This window comes from Phaenicophaeus curvirostris, unplaced genomic scaffold (genome assembly GCF_032191515.1).
Source record: "Phaenicophaeus curvirostris isolate KB17595 unplaced genomic scaffold, BPBGC_Pcur_1.0 scaffold_50, whole genome shotgun sequence".
Taxonomy (NCBI): Eukaryota; Metazoa; Chordata; class Aves; order Cuculiformes; family Cuculidae; genus Phaenicophaeus; species Phaenicophaeus curvirostris.
In genome coordinates this window covers 592,343-608,434 of record NW_027206673.1, presented here as the reverse complement: position 1 = coordinate 608,434, position 16,092 = coordinate 592,343, and the positions used below count along the sequence as shown (strand labels likewise).

At 50.6% G+C, this 16,092-nt stretch overlaps 1 protein-coding gene across 1 annotated transcript in view; it reads right to left on the bottom strand.

Annotated features, from left to right (window-relative positions):
- LOC138733954 (AT-rich interactive domain-containing protein 1A-like) overlaps positions 1–15,815 on the bottom strand; it is a 777,561-nt gene extending 761,746 nt beyond the window's left edge. The window contains exons 1-3 of the mRNA XM_069881476.1: positions 15,609–15,815; positions 14,502–14,963; positions 13,433–13,546 (exon numbers count right to left, since the gene is read on the bottom strand). Of these exons, the coding sequence (XP_069737577.1) occupies positions 13,433–13,546; positions 14,502–14,963; positions 15,609–15,809 (777 nt within the window). The 5' untranslated portion in view covers positions 15,810–15,815. The remainder of the gene's footprint in view (positions 1–13,432; positions 13,547–14,501; positions 14,964–15,608) is intronic.
- Between the last annotated feature and the right edge of the window lie 277 nt (positions 15,816–16,092).

The window sequence follows — 16,092 nt, the reverse complement described above, 5'->3', positions numbered from 1 at the left end:
AAGCTGAGCCCCTGCCTTGGACCCCTGGTGGCGTCGCAGCACGGGGAGCAGCTCGGAGGGCGTGGGGGCTCCTGTAGCTCGTTCAGCACTTACCGGGCTGCACAGGGCACAGATGGATTGAATCTTATAGAAGTCTGAGGCTTCCACAGAGAACGGCAAGACCACTGTCAGGCAGGTTTGGAGCAGGAGCGTCTCCTTGCCCTCCAGCGCTCCCTGCAAGGAGCTGTGGAGAGAGACAGGGACCAGTCAGCCACTGGTGCTGGGAGCGGCGCCTCGAGGCCTCGTGCGTATGGACGTGGTCCCCAGGGGTGACCGTGAGGGATGTGGAGGTACCTCAGTTTGGTGATAGCAGACATGGCTTTCTGCCACAGCTTCATCTGGAGCTGCTGGTGAGCACATCTCTCTTCCATCAGCTCCTGCAAAGGCCAATTGATGTGAGACCTGGCAACCAGCGGCACCCAGGGACACCAGAGCCTCGACACCCACGGACACCAGAGCCTCACCACCCAGGGACACCAGAGCCTCGACACCCAGGGGCACCAGAGCCTCACCACCGAGGGACACCAGAGCCTCGACACCCAGGAACACCAGAGCCTCGACACCCAGGAACACCAGAGCCTCACCACCCAGGAACACCAGAGCCTCGACATCCAGGGACACCAGAGCCTCACCACCCAGGGACACCAGAGCCTCGACACCCAGGGACACCAGAGCCTCGACACCCAGGGACACCAGAGCCTCATCACCCAGGGACACCAGAGCCTCACCACCAAGTGACACCAGAGCCTTGACACCCAGGGACACCAGAGCCTCACCACCCAGGGACACCAGAGCCTCGACACCCAGGGCCTCCAGCCCCTCATAGCATTGTACAGTCATTAGGGTTGGAGAAGACCTCTAAGCTCATCCAGCCCAAACCTCAGTCCAACCCCACCGCACCTACTAATCCACATCTGAAGCGTCACATCTCCACATGTTTTGAACCCCTCCATGGACGGAGACTCCACCGCTTCCCTGGGCAACCTCTTCCGATGCTTCTCCACTCTTTCCATAACAACGTAGTTCCAATATCCAATCGGAACCTCCCCTGGTGCCCCTTGAGGTCATTTCCCCTCGCCCTGCCCTAGCGTTGGCCTCTTCCTCCTCTCACCTTGATCTTCTCCACCACATCGTAGTTGCAGCAGAACAGGTCCAGGCCTCTTAATGAGCTGTTGTTTATGGCGGCCTGGCACAGGGATTCAACGCACTCAAGGAACATCAGCTTCTCGATGGTTTCCTGGAACAGAGACCAAACAGGGAGAGGGGGTCACCCGTGGCCAGCAGGACCGGAGCTGCAGAGATGGTGACCTGGGAGAAGCCGCTCTGCCCAGGCAGCGAGGGGCAGGGTTACCTCATCTGTGCGGTGGAGGAATGCATAGATGAAGTCCACTATATCCTCCTCCTTTTCATAGGTGGGCAACGACTCGGCGTCTAAGAGAGGAGGAGAGCAGGGAGGGCTGTGAGAGGGGGTGGTGGAAGGAGACAGGAGACTTTGCTGGGGACAGAACTGGCTGCCGGGCCGGGTCCTGCTCTTGGGTCAGAACAAACCCCTGCAATGCTCCACGTGCAGTTGGGCTGCTGTGCTGGACAGGACATGTCCGGGAAAGCCCTCGTGAAGATCCCTGTCCCCCAGCATCACTGCCTCTGCCCCAGAGCAGGAGCTGGGTCCCCTCTGTTTGCTCCACCCCGGGAGAAGTTGGAAGGGACCCACAAGGGTCCTCGATTCCTGTCCCTGCATAGGACAACCCCAAATCATGGAATGATGGAATGGTTTGGGTTGGAAGGGACCTTAAAGATGACCCAGTTCCAACCCCCCGCCATGGGGACACCTCCCAGTGGATCAGGTTGCACCATGTCCCGCCCAACCTGGCCTTGAACACCTCCAGGGATGGGGCAGCAACAACATCTCCAGGCAGCCTTGGCCAGGTCCTCACCAACCTCACAGGAGAACATTTCTCCACAAGATCTCATCTCAATCTACCCTCTTCCAGCTCAAAACCCTCCTACCTCATCCTGTCCCTGAACTCCCACATCAATAGCCCCTCCCCAGCTTTCTGGGAGCCCCTTTCCATATTGGAAGCTGCTCTAAGGTCTCCCCAGAGCCTTCTCCTGGATGGACAACCCCAACTCTCATAGCCTGTCCTCATACAGGAGGTTCTCCAGCCCCCAGATCATCCTCGTGGCCTCCTCTGGACTTGGTCTCACAGATCTGTGTCCTTCCTGTGCTGAGACCTCCAGAGCTGGACGTACGACTCCAGTTGAGGTCTCACCAGAGCAGGCAGAATCCCCTCCCTGACCCTGGTGTCCAGCCCTGCCCAGCCCACCAGGACCCTTCACTCACAGATCATCATGGGCATGATTGAGGTCGCTTCACTGAGTTGTGGAGCAGACCTGCTCCTCTGGGGAAACTTATTCTTCTGCCAGGCCAGCCTGGGTCTGTGAGGAGATCTCCTTGCCATCGTTAGGGATGGAGGTAAACGTGTAAGCAAAGAGAACGAAGAAGCTTCGCCAAACGCCTCAGCACCACGGGGTAAGACGCGAGCTCTGCTGCCTCTCCGGTTACTGCCCAGGGACATTGAGAGCCTGGGGGCTGCGTCTCCTGTGTCCCATTGTGATGTCACAACGGGTCCCACCACAACCTTTCACACTGTCTCCAAGAGCTTCTACAATTCCAGAGCCTTCACATTGTGATGTGTGGGAGTGGGAGTCGGACCCCGAGTAACGATGAAATCTCAATGTGAGTATAGTCGTTCTCCTTTATTCATAAACACAACACTCCTTATATCCTTTTCTAGCAGAGCACAAGCTAATAAAACAACTTACAATTGGTCCTACTGTACTGTCCATGCACCTTAAGTAGTTACAAGATTGGTTAAAAAATGTTAAGCACTCAAAGGGGGCTGGTACAATACTCCGGACGTTTCAGGGACTTTCAGGCGCTGAGTTCTGTGCTTTTGTTATGCACTCTCTTCTATCAACATACCAAGGTCAGTTTTAAGGAGGAACTGCCAGGCCTAGTCACAAGTGTTAGCCCTGGATTGTTCATTGCTATCAAATCACATCCTCGGTTGTCGAGCCTTCCTTCCACAATTCCCCCTTTTTGTTTTTGAACAAGCCAGGGTTCATTAGTTATGTGCAACAGCATTTTTCTTACACATGACATTACACAACTAAAAAGTGCTATCCCTATAACTACCATTATCAACAACTTTAGTCCTATCTTTAACACGCTTCTTACAAGACCTATAAAGAGGCAATATTTAGCGTTTAAAGAGTCCACAAGCTCAAGTTCTTGTGGCTCAGGTCCAATTGGAAGTTTATCATCCCACAGGTCATATGAGTTAAATACGTGACTCATGTTACTCCAACTAAAAGGGATTGTGCTAGTAATGTTAAATTATGATTTTAACATTTGCATCGATTGATTAAAGTGTAAAATATTTCTCATGGGGACTCCTATGAGACAGGTCACAAATGGTGCCAAGCTAGCACAAAGGCTAGTGGTATTTAATGCCCATGCAAGAGTAACCCAAACATTTTGTCAAATGTCGAATAAACTAGGATGATAAACCGCAATGACCAAGTTTAAAAATCCCAAGTACAGCCAAAATTGCCTCATTTTCGTTGTTGCGTCCAGTTATATTATTTCTGTTATACCCTATTACCTTCACCACCCCCCCCCCTTTTTTTTTATAAAATAATTAACAGATTAGTATTTCACTAATGATACTCCTCGCTACAACTACTACAAGTACACAAAACCCACAGGTCGCAGTTACTGTGATCGGGACAACAGACTTCTGATCTGTTCATTTATTCACTCACATTGTCTTCTTGTGTTGACAATCGGTCACGTGCCAAAGATGATTCTTGATAGGGTCGAATACTTCTAGCTGGTATCCATTTAGGACCACCCTCTTGCGGATGCTGTGAATGTATTTTCCCTTCAAATCCTAATAAGGCTTCCTGTATTGTTGTTGCATTTCGTAACCACCATTCCAGGTCTATAGCATTAACTGGAATTCTAGTATCTGCAGGCTCTTATCCACTGAGCTCAATGATTTGAGATCTACCTTTTCGTACCAATTCTGCTACAGCATCAGGTCAGGTTTGAGTACTCGTTTTTGGTTGTACTCTTAGAAATACCCATTCCAAGATGATAAATCCATCAAGCTCGTCTTTGTCAGTGGCATTACTGTCTAGTAAGTGCGATGATTCTATAGATAAAGTAGAGAGTGTCTCCCCCTTTTTGTTTTGCCACTGACAAATGACAGCATACGGTGATTCTAAAACGTTACACACTATAAGTGAAATAGGTATATCCACGATTCGCCGAGATGACCAAGACGTTTGCAATTTGCAAACAATTTTTTGCAACAGGTTATGGTGTTCTGCAGTAAGTTCAATCTCAACTGTGATCCGCGTTGCGTAATAGTGCAGTCAGCGGGGCAATTTCGGTGTTTGAAATCCCCACACAGTTACGTATGCATTGTATATCACTTAACAATGTCTGTACATCTTTTACTGTTTTTAAACAAGTTTTGAACTCTATCTTTTGAGGCCGAATTTGAGCATCAGTGATATGCCAACCCAAATACTTGCAAGGGCTTGATCTTTGCACTTTGTCAGGTGCAACAACAAGTCCTTTTGCTGTTAACATATTCATTAACGTTTTTAATGCTATATCATCAAAAGGGGCCTCCTGACAACAAAGTATATCATCCATATAGTGATAAATGATTGGTTTTGACCATTGTTGACGAATTGGTCACAAGGCCCATGCAACGTATAGTTGACACAAGGTGGGTGAATTTTTCATACCCTGCAGTAAGACCACCCATAGGATTAAGAGCATCCATAATGTTAGCGTCCTCCTCATTCTTGTCGACTGCTTTCATGGTTGGGGCTTAACAGTTGTTACACAGCAACGTGGGCTTGATCCACCTCTCAGGTGCCCAAACTGGTCCTTTATCTGTTAAAACACAAGCAGAACCTCGTCCCCATGTTAGTAGCTTATACAGACCTGTCCATTGTCCATAATAACTGTTTTTCCAATAGCACTTTCAAACTGTCTTATACTTGCTCTAATTTTGATGACATGGTTTGTATATGCTTCAACTTTGGCACAATTTGATTATCTCTTACTAATCGCAAAAAACTCATTACATATTGCACCTTTATCAATCTGTTTTTCTGTTTTGCAGTGTCTCTCCTGATTTCCTCCCTTTTTTTTTTTTTTAATTTTTTGCTTTGTTTTGCTAACAATGTTTTTACTACTTGATGGGTACATTCAATAATGACATGACTTGGTAAATGGATATCAATACTGCCTGGATAATCTATTATATCTACTTGTAAATTCAAAATATTTGCCATGCAGCACGTAGCATATGCTTTTGTCATTGGGATGTAAATGATTGTCGAGCCTTGGCCTAATAACTGAACACTTCCTTTTTCTTCCCGCAGTGATTATCATTGTAATCATTTCAAATCTAGTGACTATGCTTTTTTGGGGGTTAGTATGGCAAAATATCTACTCGATAATTCATAATGAATCACTTAAATTTTCCTCTATCATTGCCTCAATTATCCCTAAAGGTTGTCTGCACTAGGACCCGGCAGTTGCTGACAAGTGAGACTGGAATGCACAGTGTTCTCACAAATTGGCATTCCCCTAGAGAGATAACACCGTTAACTCCTCTGGACTTCTTCAAGGCTGAAAGAAAAAAAAACTTAGAAAGGAAGAGAAGGGTGGGAGGGCGGGGGGTGGGGGGGCACTCACACACATACAGCTGCATGTTTTGCTAGGTATTTTAAAACTTTTCCTTTTACTAGGTATTTTAAAACTTTTCCTTCTGAAGCCCTTCATTCCAAAGATCCCCAGGTAAATCTACCTGTTTGCCGGCTTAGTGGACATTTGAGATTGAAAGGTCCCAGAGATATATTTTCAAGGTTAATCAAAACCAATTTCTGAGTCTTACAAATGTTTGAAGCGCTTCAAACACACACACACACACACACACGACCACTCATTTCTCAGCTAGCCGAATACATTCATAAGATGTTCGTTATCACTATTGGATCCACAATTTTTCCATGCTACGGATATTTAAACTACACACGGTACTGGGAACATATAACACTTAAAATACGTAGATGCATTGTCTAGAAAAGTCACATGAATAATGCCATTTTCCAGATTTCTTTTTTATCACAAATACAGGTGTGTTCCAAGGACTATTAAATAAGGCTGTATGCCCATGATCTATTTGCTCTTCCACTAAATTTTTTTTTTTCAATGTACCCAATTTTTCAGTCGTTCATAATTCCAATGCCTATTCCCATTGCATTTAGCACATCTCTCCCCCACTAGATTAGTGGAATGTGCACAACTAAGGGTTACACTACACTTCAAGATAAGAGGCTGAGTTTGTAGGGACTAAGCCAAATGTATTTCAGGGATTCTTATGGACTCAAATCCTTGTGAGCCATGCTCTACAGAGTCAGCTTGGAACACAGCTGCCTTGGTACGTGCCTCTGAACCATGCTTTACTCCTGGTTTTCTGACAATACTGCCCCGTTCTTATCCCATTTTGATTTACACCAACTAGTAAAATGTTTGCCCTTTCCACACTGAGCGCAGATTTTAAGCCCTCTCTTCTGGTGTTGTGTGTGGCAGTCTCTTTTAAAATGTCTCTCCTTGCCGCATCTCTAACAAAACGTATTTCTGCCCCAGATTACAGTCAGGGCAGCAGCTACCAGCTGTGCTTGACAGGTAAATGATCCCAGCTGTTGTTGTAGGTAATTGAGCCACTTCTTATCGTATCTGTTAACAGGCCCTTCTGTAATGCTGAAACGGCTTGGTTTTCACAACGGCAGTGGTGATGGCGAGCGGCACCCCCCCTCAGCCCAGGGCAGAGGCCCCCCCGCAGCGAGCCGCTCCACAGGAGCTCCAGAGCCTTCACATCCAGGAACAAGGGGCGTCTTGGGAGGGTTGTCAATATTCCCCTGTTGCACCATCAAATCAAATCAAATCAAAGGCACTAAAGGGGTCCCAGAGGGCTCCAGAGGAGTCCTGGGGGTCCTAGAAAGACCATAGGGTGTTCTAGAGTGATGCTGGGGGGCTCTAGAGGGGTCCTGGGCATCCTAGAAGGCTTGTAGGAGGCCCTAAAGGGGTCCTAGGGGGTTCTAGAGGATTCCCAGGGTCTCAAAAGAGGTCCTGTGGGAAAAAGTGCTGTCCCAGAGGGCTCTGGAGGGGTCCTGACAGTCCAAGAACATTCCTAGGGGGCTCTAGAAGGCTGCTAGGGTCCCTGCAGGGGAATTGAAGGCCATAGATAAGTACTCAGGAGCTCTAGATAGGTCTGGGTGCCTTTAGAAGAGTCCTGAGGGTCTCTATAGTGGTCCTGGGTGTCCTAGAAGGCTCCTGGAAGGCCTTAAAGGGGTACCAGGGCGGGTCTAGAGGCTTCCCGGGGGCCCTAGAAGGGTCCTAGAAGGTTTTAAAGATGTCCCAAGGGGTTCTAGAATGGTCATGGGAGTCACTAGATGGGTCCTGGGGGTCCTAGAGGGGTCCTAGAAGGCCTTTAAGGAGTCCCGGTGGGTTCAAGAGGGGTCCTGAGGGTCTCTAGAGGGGTCCTGGTGGTCCTAGGAGGTATGTAGAAGGTCTTAAAGGGGTCACAGGGGCCTCTAGGGTATTCCTGAGGGTCCTAGAGAGGTCCTAGAAGGCTCTAAAGAGGTCCCAGGGGGTCTAGATGGGTCCCGAGGGTCTCTAGATGGGTTCTGAGGTTCCTAAAATGGTCCTAGAAGGACTTTAAAGGTCCCACTGGGCTCTAGAGAGGTTCTTTTCATCCTAGAAAGGAACTAGAAGGTCTTAAAGGGGATCCAGGAAGCTCTAGAGGGTTCCTGGGGTTCCTAGAGGGGCCCTAGAAGGCCCCTAAGGAGTCCCAGGGCACTCTAGAGGGGTCCTGGGTTCCTAGAAGGGTGCTAGAAGGCCTTAAAGGTGTTCCAGGGGGCTCAAGAGGGGTCCTTGGCATTCTTGAAGTGCTCTAGATAGATTTAAAGGGGTCTCAGGATGCTCTAGAGGGTTTCTGGGGTTCCTAGAAGGCTCTAATGGGGACCCAGGGAGATCTAGAATGGTTCTGGGCGACTCTAGATGTGTCCTGGGAGTCCTAGAAGGCCCTAAAGTGGTCCCAGGAGACTGTAGATGGTTCCTGGGGGTCCCAGAAGGCCTTAAAGGGGTCCCAGGGGGCTCTGGAGGGGTCCTGGGGGTCTCTAGATGAGTCCTGCGGGTCCTAGAATCATGGAATCACTAGGTTGGAAAAGACCCACAGGATCATCGAGTCCAACCATTCCTACCAATCACTAAGCCACGTCCCTCAGATCCTCATCCACCCACGAGGATTAATTGATAAGTTTTGCTGCAGCTGATTTGTATGTTTAAGTATCTTGTCATATAAATCTGTCTTGTATCGAGAGATAATACGCAGACAATCTGCAGACACGATGTTTAATTCTCTAGCAAGATGTTGTTGTCTTCGGTCAAATGATAACCTGAAGGGAGCCTCCGGACGTGGTGGAAAACTCCAAAAATATAATCTTGGAGAGATTTCTATGGATCTTTGTCTAAAACTAGTATATGTACCCACTGCTTTTGTAAGAGGTTCTGCCTTTTTTAGAAGGGCAACCAATTCAGCGCTGAATTGGGAAATAAAAATATTATTATCTGTGCTTCAAAGCCTTTGTCCTCATTCACCCCACCCCATTATCAGCGTCATCCTCCAAAGATTTTCCTCCTCCGTGAGTAAGTAAGTGGTTCTGTTTATGCACGAGGACTCGTACCACTGAACCCCAAAGCTGCTAGAGAAGGCAGACGTGGGCAGACACCTCGGGAGGGAGCAGGAGTGTCACAAAGAATAGGTGACCAACCCTCTTAGCCCCTACAGGAAAGCCCCACAAGCTCACAGACTCCAGCATCGCTGCAATTCCTCCATGCTTGGAGAAGACATTCCGCGGCAACTCCTGGAACCAGCCCTCATTATTTTAGATGATGTCGCTAAAGGTTTGGTGGCACTTGGGGCTCGAGTTTCCTTCGAGCTTTCGCTAAAGCTCGCTCTAAAATCAGATTAATACAAGAACTACGATTTTAGTTGCCACCATCGTAGAGCAGGTACCTCAGTCTCCAAGTCACCGTCCCCAGCTGGAACATCAAGCTCTTCAGACGGCGATTTCCTCAGCCTTTCTTGAGGACCAAGAGAAACGTGCATCCCCAGTGTTTTACAGATGGTTTTACTGCACTGAGAGACACTCAGACGGCTTCATCTCACACACGAAACCATCCTTCAGAGGATTGAAATTCGAGGGGTTTGTAATCCTCCCTTCTATTCAACACGGGATGTAGGCAAAACACCAGAAAATTCGCCTACCTGCTGTCGAGCTCCATTACTGACATTGAGCATCTTCCACTGCACAAGGAGAACCTACAAACTGTTAGCAAAGCAAGCAGCTGGGCCTCATGGCTGCCCGTGTGCCCAGGGGGCCAAGAAGGCCAAGGGCATCTTGGCTTGGATCAGACACGGCACGGCCAGCAGGGCCAGGGAGGTTCTTCTCCCTCTGGACTCAGCCCTGGTGAGACCACTCCTCGAATCCTGGGGTCAGTTCTGGGCCCCTCGCCACGAGAAGGATGTTGAGGCTCTGGAACGAGTCCAGAGAAGAGCAACGAAGCTGGGGAGGGGGCTGGAGAACAAGTTTTATGAGGAGGAACTGGAGTTGATTAGCCTGGAGGAGGCTGAGGGGAGACCTCATTGCTCTCTCCAACTCCCTGAAAGGAGATTGTGGAGAGGAGGGAGCTGGGCTCTTCTCCCAAGGGACAGGGGACAGGACGACAGGGAATGGCCTCAAGCTCCACCAGGGGAGGGTCAGGCTGGACAGCAGGACAAAATCTTTCACGGAAAGGGTCACTCGGCGCTGGAACAGGGAGGGGGTTGAGTCCCCTGCCCTGGAGGGGTTTGAGGGACGGGTGGACGAGGTGCTGAGGGACACGGGTTAGTGATTGATGGGAATGGTTGGACTCGATGATCCGGTGGGTCTCTTCCAACCTGGTGGTTCCATGATTCTACAATTCTGGGGAGTCACATATGGGGCAGGAGGAGTCACTTTTTGGCCTCACATTGGACGTTGATCATGGAGATCCAGGAGGACCTGGAGAACCCCCCATGTTGGACACAGACCATGTTGATTCCATGAAAATGGGGTCAGGGCAGGGAATAAACGGGATTCGCTGCTTCTCAAGGAGCTGAAGCCACTCAAGGAGCTCCTGGTAGGATGAGAAGAGGACTTGGAGCATTGAGACGAAGCCTGTAACCTCCAGCCTGGAGGCCCCAGAGGGGGTGGAGAACTTCCCACCTCCTATGAGAAGCTCCAAACCCTCCCTGGAGGAACCAAAACCACCTGGTTTGGCCCCAAATTGTCCTTGGGGTCACTCTGAGGTGGAGATTCTGACTTTATCTTCTAGAGGTTGAACTTCATGTCCAGGATGGCCTGGTGGAGGTCGGAGTCCAGGGGGACGTAGGACTTCTGGGAGTCGTGGCGGAAGAACAAGGGGTCGGAGATGGCCTTGGGGTCGAAACCTTCACGGACCAGCTTGGCCTTGAGCTGCTTGAAGGTCCCGGTGATCTCCAGGGCGTCCTGGGGAGATGGGGATGGGGAGAACATGGGGATGGATGGAGGAGGATCCATGGATCTAAGGGCTGAGGTTCTGCTGAGGGACATGGATCCATGGGCTGAGGTTCTGCTGAGGGACATGGATCCAAGGGCTGAGGTTCTGCTGGGGGACATGGATCCAAGGGCTGAGGTTCTGCTGAGGGACATGGATCCATGGGCTGAGGTTCTGCTGAGGGACATGGATCCATGAATTCCTCAAGTTGAGCTGGGAGAGGTTTAAATTGGGTTCTGGGGATGCTTCCTTCACTGAAAGGGTCATCAAGGACCTGGAAGAGGATTTCTGGGGCCGTGGTGGAACCTTGATCCCTTCTGAAAGCCCTGGAGATGTGGTGGGGTCGAGAGTTTTGGGTTTAGGGTTGGACTTATGACCTTCAACATCTTCCAACCTCAACATTTCCATGATGGACAAAGCTCCTCGGCCTTGGGAGCTTCATCCCAAGGATCCTTTGGACGAGGAAGCCCACAAACTCCAGGAGAACCCAGGGCCACCAACCTGGATGCGGATGAAGCGAGGGGCGGCGTAGCCGGGCAGCATCTCCTGGGTGAAGGCAAAGAGCTTCTCACCCTGGAAGGTTGTCCCGGGCCTCAGGCAGATGGCGGCCATCCCGCACTTGCCCTCACACCCTGCAAGGAGGCCACAGGGGGCTGGGGGCCACCACGATCCACTTCTACTCGTCCTGGTGGCCACAGGGACCATCACCAAGACCTGGTGGTTGCCCAGAACCCCACCAGCTGCTCCTTTTCTCCAACCAGTCCCAGTTTTACTCTTTCTGGAGGCCACATGGACCTTGATGAAGGCACCAGGTGGACCCAAAACCATCTTGGATGACTGCGTTGACCATTTTGGCCTCCTTGGTGGCCACTTGGACCACGATGGGACCTCCCAGTGAGTCCCAAACAGCACCAGGTGCTTCTTTTGGGCATCTGAGGCTCTTTTTGCTCTTCCTCGTGGCCACATGGACCATCACCAAGACCTGGTGGTTGCCTAGAACCCCACCAGCTGCTCCTTTTCTACAACCAACCCCAGTTTTACTCTTCCTGAAAGCCACTGGGAGCATCTCAAGGCTTCTTGGTGGCCACTGGGAGCATCTCAAGGCTTCTTGGTGGCCACTGGGAGCATCTCAAGGCTTCTCGGTGGCCACTGGGAGCATCTCAAGGCTTCTCGGTGGCCACTGGGAGCATCTCAAGGCTTCTCGGTGGCCACTGGGAGCATCTCAAGGCTTCTCGGTGGCCACTGGGACCATCTCAAGGCTTCTCGGTGGCCACTGGGACCATCTCAAGGCTTCTCGGTGGCCACTGGGAGCATCTCAAGGCTTCTCGGTGGCCACTGGGACCATCTCAAGGCTTCTCGGTGGCCACTGGGACCATCTCAAGGCTTCTCGGTGGCCACTGGGACCATCTCAAGGCTTCTCAGTGGCCACTGGGACCATCTCAAGGCTTCTTGGTGGCCACTAGGAGCATCTCAAGCCTCCGTGGTGGCTCCTTATGTGGATAAAACATGAGCAGGTTCTTCTTTTGATGCGATTGACTCACCTGGCACGGCCACCCCGTAGACGTTGACCTCCTGGATGAAGTCGACCATGGCCAGAGCAGCTTCCACCTCGGTCGTGGCCATGTTCTCCCCTTTCCACCTGGAGAAGACACGAGGTGAAGCCGTGAGGGTGGGATTTGGCTCAGAGGAAGGTCTCGTGAGAGCCACCAACTCACCGGAAAGTGTCCCCCACGCAGTCCTGGAAGTAGATGAACCTTTCGTGGTCGATCCAGAGGAGGTCGCCGCTGTTGAAGTAGGAGTCACCCCGGACCAAGACGTCCCTCAAGATCTTCTTCTCGGTCTTCTCAGAGTCCCTCGCGTAGCCGTGGAACGGGGTGTTCTGGGTGATCTTGACGACCAGCAGCCCCGTCTCCCCTGGGAAAGAAGGATGGAAGCTCGTCAGAAACCTCCTTCCGTGGTGGGGAAGGTCCTCTCCATGCCCACCAGGGATGATTTTCCTGGTTCTTTGAGCGATCTCTGGTGGCTTCCACCATGAATCACGTTCCTGATTCTGTCATTGAGGGATCTCTGGTGGCTTCCACCATGGTTTATGTTCCTGTTTCTTTCTTTAAGGGTTTTCTCACCAGGGTTTTGAGGACCAGGAGATGTTTTTGATGGATCTCAACGCCCCGCCTTCCCCAAAACACCCTTGGAAACTCTTCTTACCGGGCTGGACTTTGATGCAGAGACCTCGCTGGTCCCACTGGGGCTCGTCCTCCTCCACATTGTACTTGATCAGCCTGAAGGGTGTGAAGGGCTGGGGGACAGAAGAAGGAGACAGACGCCTTTCTCAGGGCTCTGGGGGGACGTCCAGGTCTCCACAGACGCCCCCAAATGAGCCTTTGAGTCAACGGAGGCCAATGAGGTAGAAGGGGCGGCTCGGGGGGTCTTGGAGACCCTCCTTGGTTCATCAACCCCACCTTAAGGAACCTTCTGGATGCCCCCAAACCATCATCACCACCTTGAGGCTCCATCATCATCACCTTGAGGCTCCATCATCATCACCCTGAGGCCTCCATCATCACCCCCTTGAGGCTCCATCATCACCCCCTTGAGGCTCCATCATCACCACCCTGAGGCTAATTTATCCTGCTGTGCTTCTGATTGCCCTCGCCCCGTTCACTTCTAGATCAGCTCCCCACTCACCGGCAGGCTAGAAGGCCTGGACTGAAGAGTCAAGTTCATATCTTCTTGCCCTTTACTGGAAGCCACTGAGGGAGCAGACGACGCCTGGGACCCAAACGAGTCTTGAGATAACTCCTGAAACAGCAAGAAACACCAAAAAAAACCCCACAAACGGGAATAAAATCAAGGCTCTGCTGGAATCTCTCTGGTATATTCTTGTGTTGTGGAGGAATTTGCCCAAAACAGGAAATAAGACAGCAAAGAGTTGAAGCCAGCAACGCCTACAGTTCGACAGGAGGATAAGCGTCGCCAGACTGCTACCGCGACGGTCAGGAGCAGAACCCTAAAACGTGACAGAAGGGTAATGCTCTGGATTTCCCTTCTTAAAGATCCTGAAAGGCACGGACTCTCCTGGGAGACCGTCCACGTAGCTTCTTGATCTTCTAAGGTCTTACAGCAGCTCTGAGCACTTCAGGGCACAAACAAGGCAAGTCGATTAAAACCTCCATTTTAATCGTGCGTTACAACATCTGCTGAAAGGTCCCAGCTAGGTTTTCACACAACCAGTAACAACTATTAAACCAGTACTAAGCCTTGTTGAAAATAAGTGCCATTTACATATATACAAAGAAATTCGATTCATTATTTTCTCCTCAATTCCCTGAATTTGCTTTAGGGAGGAGAAAGAAAGCAGCAGAGTTTTACATTTCAGAGCAAAGTCTTCCATCACCATCTCTTTGTTGCTCTGCTGTTGTGCTAATCCAAGCACTTCTGTAGACCACTTGGAGAACTTTCACAGGCCACAACCGTGCCAGTACAAAAATCCTTTAGACTGGTACTGCCAACCGGCAAAATTTACACGACACCAGTCCTCAAAACCGCTGCATCAGCAGGGCTTAACTTGTTACAACCACCACATCTTGGAGATGGAGATCTAGACACAACAGAGAAGGCAGCACGGTCATTAACATAATCCTTCCAAGCAGCTTGCTGACCCGTAATTCAACTGACTTGAGCGTGCAACGAAAAGGATTTGCCCAAGTTTCTTTAAGAACCCCTTACGGCTCGAAATAAAGCAGAGCGGCCCTACCTGAGGAGGGGGGAAGCGCTGCTGGGAGTAGGCAGACTGCTGCTGCTGCGGCTGCCATGGAGGGTATGAGGACGACTGCTGAGAAAGAACCGAGGAAGCCGTCTGCTGAGTTTGCTGCTGCTGCTGGTAGGGCGACTGCGACTGCTGCTGCGAGGAGGGAGGCTGGCTCTGAGGATGCTGCTGGGCTGCGGGTTGCTGCTGGGGATACGGAGTGGGAGACTGCTGATGGGACGGCTGGGACTGCTGCTGGGAGCAGGCAGGCTGCGATGTCTGCAGCTGCGGAGGCTGAGACTGAGGCTGCTGCTGCAGCTGCTGATATGAAGGCTGAGAGTGAGGGGTCTGGGATGGAGGCTGCTGGGAATATGGAGGCTGCTGCTGCGGATGAGGGCTTTGCTGGTTGTAGTAAGGAGTCTGGCTTTGCTGCCCATACGCACTGGGGCCCTGCTGTCCATAAGGAGGAATCTGCAGAAGAGGAGGGAAGAATTAGATCAGTTATGAAGATATCTTATGTACACACAAGATTACGCTCAAGAAGTGAAACATTCAGATACTGGAGCACAACAGTTAACTGGCAATGCCACCTCCTACACAAGGAAACCTCCTAGATAACAGCAAAAGCCACCATTGTTCTTGGCAGTAACAGAACCTCAATAGGCACCCTAACTAAGTTCTTAGTGATCCTTATCTGACCACCCTTCAGTGACAGTCAAAAGGCATCAAAAGGCAAGGCTGCTTGCTCCAAAAAACAAGGCAGCCTTTTGAATCCTGCCCACGCTACAGCAGGAGCCACTTGGATCCAACCTGGAAGTGATTTATTCAGTAAAGTACAGCTCTGTCTTATACAGAACACAGAGGGAAGAGTATCTTGCTACCCTCACTGTTTGTTTTTCCCTTGTTAGATTCACTGCTCTGCTGCTTTTGGAAGCAAGGATTCCACAGGTCCTCATACATCCATTAGCCCTGGATCCAGATGAGGTGCTGTAAAGAAATGTCATTTAACCCAAGGAGCCAACTCCAACCTGGCTGATGCTGGTCCCTTGGAGCACTTTGCTGCTCTCCCACCCGCCCCTGCTGTGAACAGAGAGTACAGAAGCTCAGGTCTTCTACCTGCTGTGCACATGAGAGGCTGCCCATTGTACTTTGTGCCCTGCTTTGCATTCCCACGGGGTATCTCTGAGGAGTCTGTGGCCCGTAGGGCTGTCCTGGATAGCCGTGTCCTTGCTGTGGCCCCGCCTGAGGTCCCTGCTGTTGTGTGTAGGGGTTGGTTCCTCCGTACGGCTGAGGCCTCATCTTCCCCATCTGATCCATCGGGCTTGAAGCCTGCAAGGCAAGTTGTGACACGTGATGTACATCCAGCTACACACAGGAATCATTCACAATCTCCCAAAACCCCAGAAGAGAACTTTATAGAATCACAGAATCATCGAATGATTTGGCTTGGAACTAGAGGAGCTTTGAGGTCCCTTCCAACCCAAACCATTCAATGATTCTGTGATTCTATGAATTCTTTTTCACTGCATCGGGTTGCTCAAAGCCCCATCAGCTTAAAACCCTTCCCTCTCACTCCTATCCCTGTACTCCCTGATGAAAA